Genomic DNA, 13,846 nt, shown 5'->3' on the forward strand with positions numbered 1-13,846 from the left:
ATTTTAGATAAAGACATTTAAAATTCCTACTTTTCACGTCTTTTGAACATGTTTATGACGTCTTTGAGACATGCGTGAGAATGTTCTAGAAGCTTTATGCATATACCATCTATGACGTCTATTCTTTTTCGAAAAAATTCATGAACTGGTGCACATTCGTGCAATAAGTTAAAGTGAAACAAAATATACTTGTCTCACTTTAACTTAATTGCATTACTGATGTGCACCAGTTCAGGAAGGATTCTTCAAAACGGAACACACGTATAAATGTTCTTTCAATGGCCACGTTTAGCAGAACGTTTATTTTGCAACTATTGGAAGTTTTCTAAGCTCAGATTTGTCCGATGACAAATAGATTAAGACCGGTAGGATAAAATTAATTTAAGTAAATAAGTGGATATATATGTGCATGGATAAAATGATTTTTTTGTGCAATAATTAGTGCAATATAAATTTAAATTTTTCAAAAAAGACTATTAAAGCTATAGATAAAGCAAATTATAATTTTGAAAGGAAAAATTTAATAAATAGATATTTTTATTAACTGTAGAAACGTAAAACATACGTTTCTTTAATCATGGTTTCAAAAACATTTTTGTTCAAACGTTTCTTAATGGTTCTTTATACGGTTATGTAACTATGTATACGTTCAAAAAACGTGCTACCTGGGTATGTTATTTAAACAGAGCAAAGCGAAGTCAAATTAATATTGTAAACGATCGAAAGTGTTCAAATAAACGCGAATATAAAATCTAACATGATTTTGAAGAGATTTTTTGAACCAACATTATCAGCAAAATATTTCTGTATGCTAATGTAATGTATATTTTTATGTTATCTGGATTTGTCGATTCCTCACAGTAAATGATAAATAACGGTAAGCGATAAAGTAATTTCATTTACATAATATCTCAATATATGATCTACGTACATATATTTTCTGTATTAAAAATATAGCGAATGATGAAAATATTTTTCGAAGAATTCAATACCATATATATAACAAACAAAAATATAGATGATTATCACAGCAATAACTGCGCAAAAAATTGATTGCAACAGAAAAAATCTATATTACAAGTCAGAAGTTGATTTATGATCGCGACACAAGATAATAAGCAACACTTTATTTGTAACTATTTCAAAAGATTTGTGAAAATTAATGAAAATGATGTCTATTGTAAAATGATAAATTTTGATTAATTTATTCTATCTTGTGTGTGAAATATGTGTTTATTCAAATAATATATAAAATTCGAAAATGTTTATTTTATATATATTATTATTTTATATACATTTTTGTATAGATACATAGGTTAAGAAAAAACCAAAACAATATTCTGTAAGAAAATAATATTCTGGAATAATCTAATCCTAATCTTTATAACTTTTTTGTACTTATTACTTTTTTATATAATATTTTTGTATAACTTTTGTGTATAACTAAATTTTGTTTTTGACCATAGTTATGTAATAATTTGCTTAAATCATTTTTAGCTTCTTGTTTGTATAACACATCTTTATATTAATGTAAAAAATTATGAAAATATTTGTTACAAAAATCAAAGAAGTGCAATGGAAAAATACAAGTGGTTATTTAACTATAATTGCACGGTTATCTGTATTACGAAGAAAAATTGATTGATAATAACAACGTGAGATAAGAAATAGTATTTAATCCGTTAATTTCTTTCACGCTCTCTTCTTTTACCATTTCGAAAGAAACTTATACAACATGATGTGACTGTGCTTAATGTGAAAAATATTTTTAATGCAAGAATATTGTCATTTCTTGAGTTTGCAGCAACATATAAGCACGCAACATCTTCTTGCCGAATCATTAAGAAAGAAATGTCCTGTTTCGTGTTCCTTTTAGTTTCATTGTTTCCATCTTATCTGAAATTTAAAAATAACATTATATTATACAACAATACAACTACATTTTGGACGATCTTTTATTTTTGGAAATGCTATTTTATTTTATTATATCAAATTTTTTTAATTATATAATAAATTTCTGCATCGTATATTTTGAAAATTTTAAACAATTTTATGAATTGAAAATTATTTTTCTTTAAATCAATATCATTTTAAAATAATAATTATTTTTGTTATTTAAAAAAATAAATCTTTTTTTTTTTTTTTTGTTAAAATGTCTCTTTTACTTCCAAATTTTCAAGAAATTATAAAAAATTATTAAAATTCTTACATTTAGTGTGATCCATTAACAAGATTAGCTGCAAGAGTGTGATGTGTATCTTTTCGTGGCAACACCTTCAGCCAGAAACCTCCTTCAGGTTTCATAAGAAAGCTATTCTTAGCGATCTTCATCGGTACCGATGTCTTCTCGCAGGTTTTCAAATCGCAACGGGCCAATAGATGAAAAAGTAGAACCTTCGTCTCCAGCAATGCGAATCTATTACCTATGCACATTCTTGGACCAAGACCGAAAGGTAGATAGGCTCCGCAGTTGAGACTGTTTTTTTTCCGTTCACCACGAAACCGCTCGGGATCAAACTTCTCCGGCTCTTGGAAATATTTAGGATCCTGTTGAAGTCCATAAACCGGTATCCAGATGCCGCACCCTTTTTTTATAGTGAAGGGTTTTATACCAGGCAATGCTGGTGGTAGCTCCAAGTCTTTTGAGCACAATCTGTCCAACATCGAACCAGCCGGATACATTCTCAAAGCCTCGTTGATTACAGCATCTAAATATTCCATGCCATTAACCGCTTCGTAAGGTGCTTGTCCATTCGTTTCTTCCAAGAGTTGGTCAATCTCCTTTTGAAGTTTTTCTTGTATATCTTGATTTACTGCCATTTCGTGAGCGGCAAAACACATTAACGTTGAAGTACTCTCGAAGCCTCCAAAAAAGAAAAGGAACGCGTGTGCTACTATATCGTCGACAGTCAATTCTGTTTTGCCATCTTTACCTCTACTCTCCATCATCAATTGTAACATGTCTGGACGAACGATACAATTTTCATCTCTAGTTTTTATAGTGGTTTTTATGAGATCTCTGAAAAAATTAGCTATTTTTTCAGAAACAATAGTCAACCCAAGTATTCGTGCTAGCCAAGGCCAGCCTTTAAGTATGTAAAACTTGAGAAGAATGGATTTGAAATTGGTTGCCTCCGTGCCGTACATATAGAAATCGTTTTTTGGATTTTTCATAGAATCTACACTAACGCCAAAAGCGCAAGTAGCGATTACATCGTTTGTATATCTCGTGAAAACGTCTTTCATTTCCATTGTTCTCTTCTCCGGCGGCAGTTCCGCCAAATAATTGCTAAAGTCAACACCGCAATGTGACATCAGCTTAAACATACTTTTCATTTTACTGGACGTGAAAGCCGGGCTCAATATAGATCTTACCTCGCGCCATCTCTCTCCACGAAGGACGGCGAGGTTTTTCCCAAAAAATGGATCTTGATGTTCATCGATGAAAGTAATATGATCCATGAATATGTCAAAATGTTTTAATATCACGGATTTAATAAGTTCAGGATCGCGAAGCATTATGATTGGTTGTCTCATATCATGCATGCCGATGTATTTGGCGTCAGGATATAAATCGTATATCGATTTGACAAACTCAGGTAATGATTGGCGACGGAAGATTGTTGGTCCCATATTTCCTATTATAGGAAAAGACTTATTCACATGCGGTATTCCATGTTTCTTGAAGTAATTTAAGTCTTTGAAGAGAAAATAATAGAGGCCTAGGGTGCCTGCTATCACCGACAAAACGATTACATATATCATGTTGATAGTCGTGTTTACACCATACAATTGAACTCACGAAGAGACGTAATGCACAGTTTACTAGACAGGTCTATTATTCGAATATGTATGTGATACGTTATTAAAGTGCCCGACGTTACGCGTCGGAGAACAACGGTCAATTGCTATATCCACATGAACTATATTCTCTTTTATATACGGTGTACATGATATCGTGTGGGGGGAATCTATTGTTTATGACTCGGTCAGGATCTCGCATACAACGCATATTAATTGGCTTTAATAGACTCGAATTGTCATATCGTACATTAGTGGGGATAGCCTCTCGATAAAATATTATATTACAAAATTTAATCAAATGCATAAGTGCATCTGGATTTACCGTTCCTGTTTCGATAATTGTGTCGGTATAGTATAATAGGAGGTTTCTCTTTGAAGAGATAATATTATGGAGTTATATTTTTCTTTTCTCTCTAGAAATTCAACGGCCTATATCTTAATCCCAGGTAGCACATACACGTTTCAGAAATGTTTTATAAGCGTTTTTCCGAAACGTTTTATAACCGATTTCTAGAAACGTTTCTCATGAGTAAAAATGTCCATTCGAAAAACGTTCGATGGAACATTTTTTTCGATAAAATAACGTTTAAAAAACTATTATAGAAATGTTTTGGTTTAACGATAAAGACATTTTAGATAAAGACATTTAAAATTCCTACTTTTCACGTTTTTTAAACGTGTTTATGACGTCTTTGAGACATGCGTGAGAATGTTCTAGAAGCTTTATGCATATACCATCTATGACGTCTATTCTTTTTCGAAGGAATTCATGAACTGGTGCACATTCGTGCAATAAGTTCAAGTGAAACAAAATATACTTGTCTCACTCTAACTTTTGCATTACTGATGTGCACTAGTTCAGGAAAGATTCTTCAAAACGGAACACACGTATAAATGTTCTTTCAATGGCCACGTTCAGCAGAACGTTTATTTTGCAACTATTAGAAGTTTTCTAAGCTCAGATTTGTCCAATGACAAATAGATTAAGACCGGTAGGACAAAATTAATTTAAGTAAATAAGTGGATATATATGTGCATGGATAAAATGATTTATTTTGTGCAATAATTAGTGCAATATAAATTTAAATCTTTCAAAAAAGGCTATTAAAGCTATAGATAAAGCAAATTATAATTTTAAAAGGAAAAATTTAATAAATAGATATTTTTATTAATTGTAGAAACGTAAAACATACGTTTCTTTAATCATGGTTTCAAAAACATTTTTGTTCAAACGTTTCTTAATGGTTCTTTATACGGTTATGAAACTATGTATACGTTCAAAAAACGTATATGAAACTAATATGTGCTACCTGGGTATGTTATTTAAAGAGAGCAAAGCGAGGTCAAATTAATATTGTAAATGAAAGTGTTTAAATAAACGCGAATATAAAATCTAACATGATTTTGAAGAGATTTTTTGAACCAACATTATCAGCAAAATATTTCTGTATGCTAATGTAATGTATATTTTTATGTTATCTGGATTTGTCGATTCCTCACAGTAAATGATAAATAACGGTAAGCGATAAAGTAATTTCATTTACATAATATCTCAATATATGATCTACGCACATATATTTTCTGTATTAAAAATATAGCGAATGATGAAAATATTTTTCGAAGAATTCAATACCATATATATAACAAACAAAAATATAGATGATTATCACAGCAATAACTGCGCAAAAAATTGATTGCATCAGAAAAAATCTATATTACAAGTCAGAAGTTGATTTATGATCGCGACACAAGATAATAAGCAACACTTGATCTTTAACCCTTTCCATATCCTATTTCATCATCTTCGTAGCAAAAGATAATAACAACAACTCTCTTTATCATTCGAGGAATATTACATTATCTTTTGAAGTTACCTTTTAGATCGCAAAAATATTGCGATTTTGACTGAAACAAAGAGACAGAGAACAAAGAAATCGGGATAACAGAACATCAGAATAATAATTAGATAACGATATTTATAAAAATTAATACATTTAATTGCAATTATCATAACAAATTATGAAGTTAATATCAGAGCTACGTTATGTATTATACATACCGTCCTCATTTCTGTTTTTTTTTCTCTTTTTTACTTTGTTAATTAATGAGACTTATGCATATCTTAACGTAGGCCTTCCTTAAATTTTTCCACTAAAATTTAAGGGAGGTCTACGTTCAGCAGTGGACAAATCAGGCTGGATGATGATGATGATGATGATGATGATGCATATGTGCTTCTTGTGATAATCACATCGTTTTAGCATTGCAGATAAGATATGAGGAGTGTTAATGATTCAGCGATTTTACTTCACTTAATCTTGTGAATCAGTATAAACATCTTCTTATCGGAAAGTTAAGAATAATAAGTCTTACGTGATCATTTTAATTTTCCAGTCAATCTCAGTTTGTATTTTTTTCTTGAATATCCTGATTTATCGCGATTTCGTAAGCGGCAAAACACATTAACGTTGAGCTGCTATCGAAGCCTCGGAAGAAGAATATAAATGCCTGTGCTATCATATCGTTGCATAGTCAATTCCGTCTTGCCATCTCTGTTACTACTGTCTATCATCAGCTGTAACATGTCTGGATAAACATTTTTTATTTTCTTCACTTCTAATTTTTATGGTGGTTTCTTGGAGGGCTTGAAAAAAATTTGATATTTTCTCATGAACAATTTTCAGTTTAATTATTTGTGCCAGCCAAGGCAAGCTTCTAAATATACAGATCTTGAAAAGGACAAGAGTGTTGAAAACAGTCGCTTACTTGCCATACACATAGAATTCGTCTTCCGGATTTCTCATAGAATCAACATTGACACCAAAAGCGCAAGTAGCGATTACATCATTTGTATATCTCGTCTTTCATTTCCATTATCCTTTTTCTCCGCCGGATGGCAATTGCGCCAAGTAGTTGCTAAAATCGATGCTGCAATTCGACATTAGCTTAAACATATTTTTCATTTTACTGGATGTGAAAGCCGGACTCAATATTGATCGCATCTCTCGCCCATCTGTTTCATTCGAAATGTTTTAATGTTATGGATGTAATAAGCTCGAGATCGCAAATTATTATAAGTAGTTTGGTCATATCATACAAGCCGACATACGTGGCGTCAATATGTAAATTGTGCATTGAGTTGACAAGTTCAGCTACAGATTGACGCCGAATGATCTTTGATCATAGATTTCCCACAATGGGAAGAGGCGTTACATGCGGAATTCCTTCCTGATATTTCTTGAAGTAATTCAGATCCTTGAAAAGGAAATAATATAGGTTTAAAATGCCTAGTATTACTGACAAGACAATTACATATATCATGTTAATAACTTTTTCTACACGATGCAATTAAACTCTCGAAGAAACGTAATGCGCAGCTTACTCGATGAATCTTACTTGAATATTTATGCGGCGTGATTAAAAAACGCTCGTGTATGATCGATGTTAACCGCGTCAGTCGATGATGAACGACTGCTATTTCCACGAGATTCCTCTTACATCTAATGAATAGGCATCAATATAATCATGTGGAGGAATCTGGATGATAGTACGATAGTTTTTGTTAGAATTTGATAATTTATTTACAATACCTTAACTCGATAGAGCATTCTCTTGATAAAATAATATACAAAGTAATTCTAGGAAATAGCATGAGTAGTCTTGTTTTTCTAATTTAAATAGAAAAAAATAATACTATACTAAATTTTATAAATTTTTAACTCAACAATCTTTTTTTTTTTTGCACATTGATATATGTTTAATATACAATTGTGCTTTATTTAAAACATTATTACATATTTTATACCAGAAAATATGTATAAATTATAATTTTTAATCGCTTTTCTATTTCGCGCAATATTTATGTAACAAACAAAAACAATATTAGCTAAGTTATGAAAATTAATAGCATTGAGATGAATACTCACATACCTACACATTATTATGCATCTTTAAGCACGCAAACTCTACGTAATACCAATGATTAATTTTAATTGCTTATAACTCTAATTCTACATAATTTTGATTTGACTTGAATTAACAATTATTATACTTGAATTCACAACTATTATAATCTCGATATTTTTTGTATTAAATATTTTTTTTATTTCTAGAAATATAATTTAACTTCTAGAGAATTAAAATATTATATATATTATATACCTATATATATATATATTATTATATATATTATATACCTATATATATATATATATATTATATCTAATCTATTTTACAATTTACGTAACAATAAGTTTATAGGTACATATATTTCTGTTAATAATGAATATTACAAAAACGCAGAAATATTTTGAAAGTGCATTGTAACTATTTCAAAAGATTTGTGAAAATTAATGAAAATGATGTCTATTGTAAAATGATAAATTTTTATTAATTTATTCTATCTTGTGAAATATGTGTTTATTCAAATAATATATAAAATTCGAAAATGTTTATTTTATATATATTATTATTTTATATACATTTTTGTATAGATACATAGGTTAAGAAAAAACCAAAACAATATTCTGTAATAAAATAATATTCTGGAATAATCTAATCCTAATCTTTATAACTTTTTTGTACTTATTACTTTTTTATATAATATTTTTGTATAACTTTTGTGTATAACTAGATTTTGTTTTTTACCATAGTTATGTAATAATTTGCTTAAATCATTTTTAGCTTCTTGTTTGTATAACACATCTTTATATTAATGTAAAAAATTATGAAAATATTTGTTACAAAAATCAAAGAAGTGCAATGGAAAAATACAAGTAGTTATTTAACCATAATTGCACGGTTATCTGTATTACGAAGAAAAATTGATTGATAATAACAACGTGAGATAAGAAATAGTATTTAATCCGTTAATTTCTTTCACGCTCTCTTCTTTTACCATTTCGAAAGAAACTTATACAACATGATGTGACTGTGCTTAATGTGAAAAATATTTTTAATGTAAGAATATTGTCATTTCTTGAGCTTGCAGCAACTTATAAGCACACAACATCTTCTTGCCGAATCATTAAGAAAGAAATGTCCTGTTTCGTGTTCCTTTTAGTTTCATTGTTTCCATTTTATCTGAAATTTTAATAACATTATATTATATAACAATACAACTACATTTTAGGCGACTTTTATTTTTGGAAATGCTATTTTATTTTATTATATCAAATTTTTTAATTATATAATAAGTTTCTGCATCGTATATTTTGAAAAACTTAAACATATTTATGAATTGAAAATTATTTTCCTTTAAATCAATATCATTTTAAAATTATAATAATTTTTGTTATTTAAAAAAATAACAGAAATTATTTTTTTTGTTAAAATGTCTCTTTTACTTCTAAATTTTCAAGAAATTATTAAAATTCTTACATTTAGTGTGGTCCATTAACAAGATTAGCTGGAAGAGTGTGATGTGTATCTTTTCGTGGCAACACCTTCAGCCAGAAACCTCCTTCAGCCTTCATATTGAAGCCGTCCTTAGCGATCTTGAGTGGTATTGGCGTCTTCTCGCAGGTTTTCAAATCGCAACGGGCCAATAGATGAAAAAGTAGAACCTTCGTCTCCAGCAAGGCGAATCTATTACCTATGCACATTCTTGGACCAAGACCGAAAGGTAGATAGGCTCCGCAGTTGAGACTGTCCTTTTTCCGTTCACCACGAAACCGCTCGGGATCAAACTTCTCCGGCTCTTGGAAATATTTAGGATCCTGTTGAAGTCCATAAACCGGTACCCATATGCCTTGTCCTTTCTTTATAGAATATGGTTTCAATCCTGGTAATGCCGGCGGCAACTCGAAATCTTCTACGCATAATCTGTCCATTGCTACAGCAACCGGATACATCCTGAGAGCCTCGTTGATCACAGCATCTAAATATTCCATGCCATTAACCGCATCGTAAGGTGCTTGTCCATTCGTTTCTTCCAAGACTTGGTCAATCTCTTTTTGAAGTTTTTCTTGTATATCTTGATTTACTGCGATTTCGTGAGCGGCAAAGCACATTAACGTTGAAGTACTCTCGAAGCCACCAAAGAAAAAGATGAAAGCCTGTGCTACCATATCATCGATAGACAATTCTGCCTTGCCTTCCTTACCTCTGTTTTCCATCATCAATTGCAACATATCAGGACGAACGATACCATTCTCATCCCTAGTTTTTATGGTGGTTTCTATGAGATTTCGGAAGAATTCTGCTATGGTTTGACGAATCAATTTCAAGTTGACCAATCGTGCAAACCAAGGCAAGCTTCTAAATATGTATAGCTTTATGAAGGCAATACTGTCGAAAGTAGTCGCTTCTCTACCGTATACATAGAATTGATTCTCCGGATTTTTCATGGAATTAACACTAAGGCCAAAAGCGCAAGTAGCAATCACATCGTTAGTATACCTCGTAAAGATGTCTTTCATTTGCACTACCCTCTGCTCTGGTGGCAATTGCGCCAAGTAATTAGCGAAGTCGGCACCGCAATCCGACATTAGCTTAAACATGCTTTTCATTTTGCTCGATGTAAAGGCTGGACTCAATAAAGATCGTACTTGCCGCCATTTCTCTCCGCGAATAGAGAAAAGATTTCTGCCAAATAATGGATCTTGATTTTCATCTACGAAACTGCGATGCTCAGGGAACTGCTCGAAGTGTTTTAATGCGATGGTCTTAATGAGTTCGGGATCGCGAATCATCACAAGTGGAACGGTCATGTCAAATATGCCAACGTACTTAGCTTCGGGATGTAGATTGTAAACGTCCTTTACAAGTTCGGCTACAGATTGACGACGAAAGATCGATGGTCCCATATTTCCCAGTAAAGGAATAGGTGTCTTATGCGGTATGCCATGTTTTTTAAAGTGATTTAAATCCTTGAACAAATAATAAAGGCCTAAAGCACCTGCTATCACCGACAAAGCAATTATATATATCATATTGATATATATATATCACTACTGTTTTCTCTCCACTAAATTAGTATACACCATATAGTTTTGTGAAAAATGAAATCAATTATTGCACATTTTTCGTAATCAGTTTGTTTCTTGAATATTTTTATTTATCGTGCTGTTAATAACGAAGATGATACCAAGGCACAACGTTACGCGTCAAAAGCTGACGGTCGACTGCTGCTGCACTGACGCAATCTTTCAGATATATAACATCCGACTTGTCATCGCTTGCGCAAGTGAAGTTAACAAGTATGTTGCGTCATATTAATCATAAGTATTTTCGTTGTTATCGATATGATACATTTTTGTAATTAAAATGAACACTGGATTCGACAGGTTAACGTTTATTTAACATTTTCAAGTATCTATATTTATCATGTCAAACAAGTATATTTGCTCATACCTTTTACTTGCTCTTGATATATAACGTGATTGATATCAATTAATATCTATTTTAATATATAAAATTACGAAATTGTATTAGATTATTTATTTCTGACGAACGACTTTGAATATGTCAAGTTCTATAGCTAGTCAATAATTCCTGGCAATGGAATGTTAAAAGAATCTGTTATCATCAAAACTGCTCGCGCATCGTTAAAACGATTCGTAGAATTGCCGCAATACATATCGCAAATTTCCACGTACTTCACTAATCTTTTTTATTATTATCCTAATGCACATATATATATAAACAATAATAATAAAAAGATTAGTATATGCAATTTTACAAATTGTACGTTTTAACGATGTTTGCGCATTGTTATATATATGTTGTAATAATGTAACACATATCGTCTATTTTATAATATAACGTATAATGTGTAGTACGTGATTTTTGTCTATTCGTAAATTTTTATATATATGTTTTTGAATATTCCTACTGTTCAACTGCGTTATTATACTTGAATTACTGTGGACTTTGGAACCGACACGACTAGTTTGCTTCGGTAATTGTAGGATGCCGGTTCTCTCTCGGTACAATACTCAACCAGAAACCGCCTTCAATCCGCATTGAGAATCCACCTTTTTGTAACTTTGCAGATATCGAAGTCTTTTCACACGGCATTAACTGGCAACGAGCCAGAAGATGAAATAACAAAGTCCTCGTCTCTAGTAACGCAAACCTATTGCCGATGCACATCCTCGGACCTAATCCAAATGGATAATAAGCGTCAAAATTACACCTTTCTCCTTCATCGAGCAGGAATCTCTCGGGCTTGAACTTATCCGGTTCTGGAAAGTATTTAGGGTCATGTTGAAGCGCATAAAACGGGATGAAGAGTAACATTCCTTCTTTCACAAGATACGGCTTTGCATTTGGCAGTGCAGGAGGCAATTCAAAATCCTTCACGCATAATCTGTCCGTCATTGGTTGTACCGGATACTTCCTGAGAGCCTCGTTGATAACGGCATTTAAATACTTCATTCCGTTGATCGCCTCATAAGATGGTTGGCCATTCGTATCTTTCAAAACCTTGTCGATCTCATTTTGCAGCTTCTCTTGGACATCTGGATTGACGGCAATTTCATGTGCCGCGAAACTCATCAGCGTTGAGCTGGTCTCGAAACCAGCGAGAAAAAAAATAAACGCCTGCGATGTCATGTTCAAAATGGTCAGTTCTCTCCCGGGTTCTCTTTTACTTTTGCTATCCATTAGCAGCTGGATCATGTCCGGGCGAGTAATACCTTTCTCTTCTCTGATCCTTATAGTATCAGCTACCAGATTTACAAAGAATGCACTAGTACGATCATCTATTAACTTGAGATTTAACAGACGTATGAGCGACGGCACGTGCTGATACATTAAAATTTTTATAAGAGCAACGAAGCCAAAATCTGTCGTTTTTTTGCCGAAAACATAAAATTCGTTCTCCGGATTTCTCATCGAATCCACGTTAATACCAAAGGCGCATGTGGCGATCACATCGCTAGCGTATCTCGTGAATATGTCTTTCATTTCCATAACGCGTTTGTCTGACGGTACGTTCATTACGTACTCGGAAAAATTCACAGCGCACTCGGATATTAATTGAAACATCGCTCTCATTTTGCTAGCTGTAAAAGCGGGACTCAGAAGCGCTCTAATGTCACGCCATTTGTCGCCGCGAAGGGCAAACAGATTGTTTCCGAAAAGCGGATCTTGAGTTTCGTTGCCGAAAAAGAGGTGATCTTGAAACGCGTCAAAATTTTTGATAGCGACAGACTTGAGGAGTTCAAGATCACGGATCATTACGATCGATTTCGTGAAATCAAACATACCAATGTACTTAGCATCAGAATGCACTTCGTATATTTCTGTCATCATATCGGCGATACTTTTTGGACGTATTAAGATTTTCCAAATCTTTTTTAACAAGAAATAATCTTTTGCATGTGGAATTCCGTGTTGCCGAAATACGTTCGAATCTTTGCGGGACGAGTAATAGTAAATGGCAAGTATACCGGCTAATATTGATAAGGCTATCGTCCAGTACTCCATGATAGACGTTTAATCGGAATACCCGATTACTCCTTTCGTTCGAGATAAAGTTAAACACCAGTGTCGTGAAAGTTTGTGTCAATATCACTGTTTGCAGTTGTGTGAGGTACCCTCAGGTTATAATCCAATGCAATATGTTGAACGTGATTGTTTTATCAAGTCAAAGCGATCTGCTCGCTTGGAAACCTCGCACACGACTGCTCATACCGAGATAGAGTTGTTTGTCAAATGGCTCGTTGCAACTTCATGATGTCATTTAAGAGAATTATGTAGCGGGAGGGGGGAGAGAGAGAGAGAGAGAGAGAGAATTCATATATTAAATGCTCTTAAAATAGGTAAAATGTTGACAAAGTATTTAAAAGTTAGTATTAATAAATTAATAAGTAAATGATAAATCCCATAAAAATAATGTAGTTCATAAAATGTAATGCAAAATTGTGTATCATTAATCAGTAACGTACAGCTGATGATGTTTTCTATGATGCTACGATCTTAATGTTCTCACATTACAACGGAAAACGCTCGTACTTAGTAGCGAATTACATCATATGATAAATGAGTCACGCCGAATATTCGCTGTGCGAGTACACTATGTAGAATCCAAATTGAG

General features: G+C 32.4%; 3 protein-coding genes across 3 annotated transcripts; all 3 read right to left on the reverse strand.

Annotated features, from left to right (window-relative positions):
* Nucleotides 1–1,656: 1,656 nt before the first annotated feature.
* Nucleotides 1,657–7,994, reverse strand: LOC139823340 (cytochrome P450 9e2-like). The gene is made up of 2 exons (XM_071795791.1): nucleotides 2,210–7,994; nucleotides 1,657–1,896 (listed from the first exon to the last, which is right to left on the reverse strand). The coding sequence occupies exon 1, from the start codon at nucleotides 3,763–3,765 to the stop codon at nucleotides 2,212–2,214; it is 1,554 nt and encodes a 517-aa protein (XP_071651892.1). The 5' UTR covers nucleotides 3,766–7,994; the 3' UTR covers nucleotides 1,657–1,896; nucleotides 2,210–2,211.
* Nucleotides 7,995–8,250: 256 nt separating this feature from the next.
* On the reverse strand, nucleotides 8,251–10,938 carry LOC139823341 (cytochrome P450 9e2-like). Its single transcript, XM_071795792.1, has 2 exons — nucleotides 9,184–10,938; nucleotides 8,251–8,886 (listed from the first exon to the last, which is right to left on the reverse strand). Exon 1 carries the CDS (start codon nucleotides 10,734–10,736, stop codon nucleotides 9,186–9,188), a length of 1,551 nt encoding a protein of 516 aa, XP_071651893.1. The 5' UTR covers nucleotides 10,737–10,938; the 3' UTR covers nucleotides 8,251–8,886; nucleotides 9,184–9,185.
* Nucleotides 10,939–11,082: 144 nt separating this feature from the next.
* LOC139823342 (cytochrome P450 9e2-like) lies at nucleotides 11,083–13,447 on the reverse strand. The gene has a single exon (XM_071795793.1). It carries the CDS (start codon nucleotides 13,234–13,236, stop codon nucleotides 11,692–11,694), a length of 1,545 nt encoding a protein of 514 aa, XP_071651894.1. The 5' UTR covers nucleotides 13,237–13,447; the 3' UTR covers nucleotides 11,083–11,691.
* Nucleotides 13,448–13,846: the final 399 nt, after the last annotated feature.

Source organism: Temnothorax longispinosus, chromosome 12, assembly GCF_030848805.1.
Source record: "Temnothorax longispinosus isolate EJ_2023e chromosome 12, Tlon_JGU_v1, whole genome shotgun sequence".
Taxonomy (NCBI): Eukaryota; Metazoa; Arthropoda; class Insecta; order Hymenoptera; family Formicidae; genus Temnothorax; species Temnothorax longispinosus.

Excerpts from the sequence above, each read along its gene's own strand:
- LOC139823340 (XM_071795791.1), bottom strand. The coding sequence starts at position 3,765 with ATGATATATGTAATCGTTTTGTCGGTGATAGCAGGCACCCTAGGCCTC.
- LOC139823341 (XM_071795792.1), bottom strand. The coding sequence starts at position 10,736 with ATGATATATATAATTGCTTTGTCGGTGATAGCAGGTGCTTTAGGCCTT.
- LOC139823342 (XM_071795793.1), bottom strand. The coding sequence starts at position 13,236 with ATGGAGTACTGGACGATAGCCTTATCAATATTAGCCGGTATACTTGCC.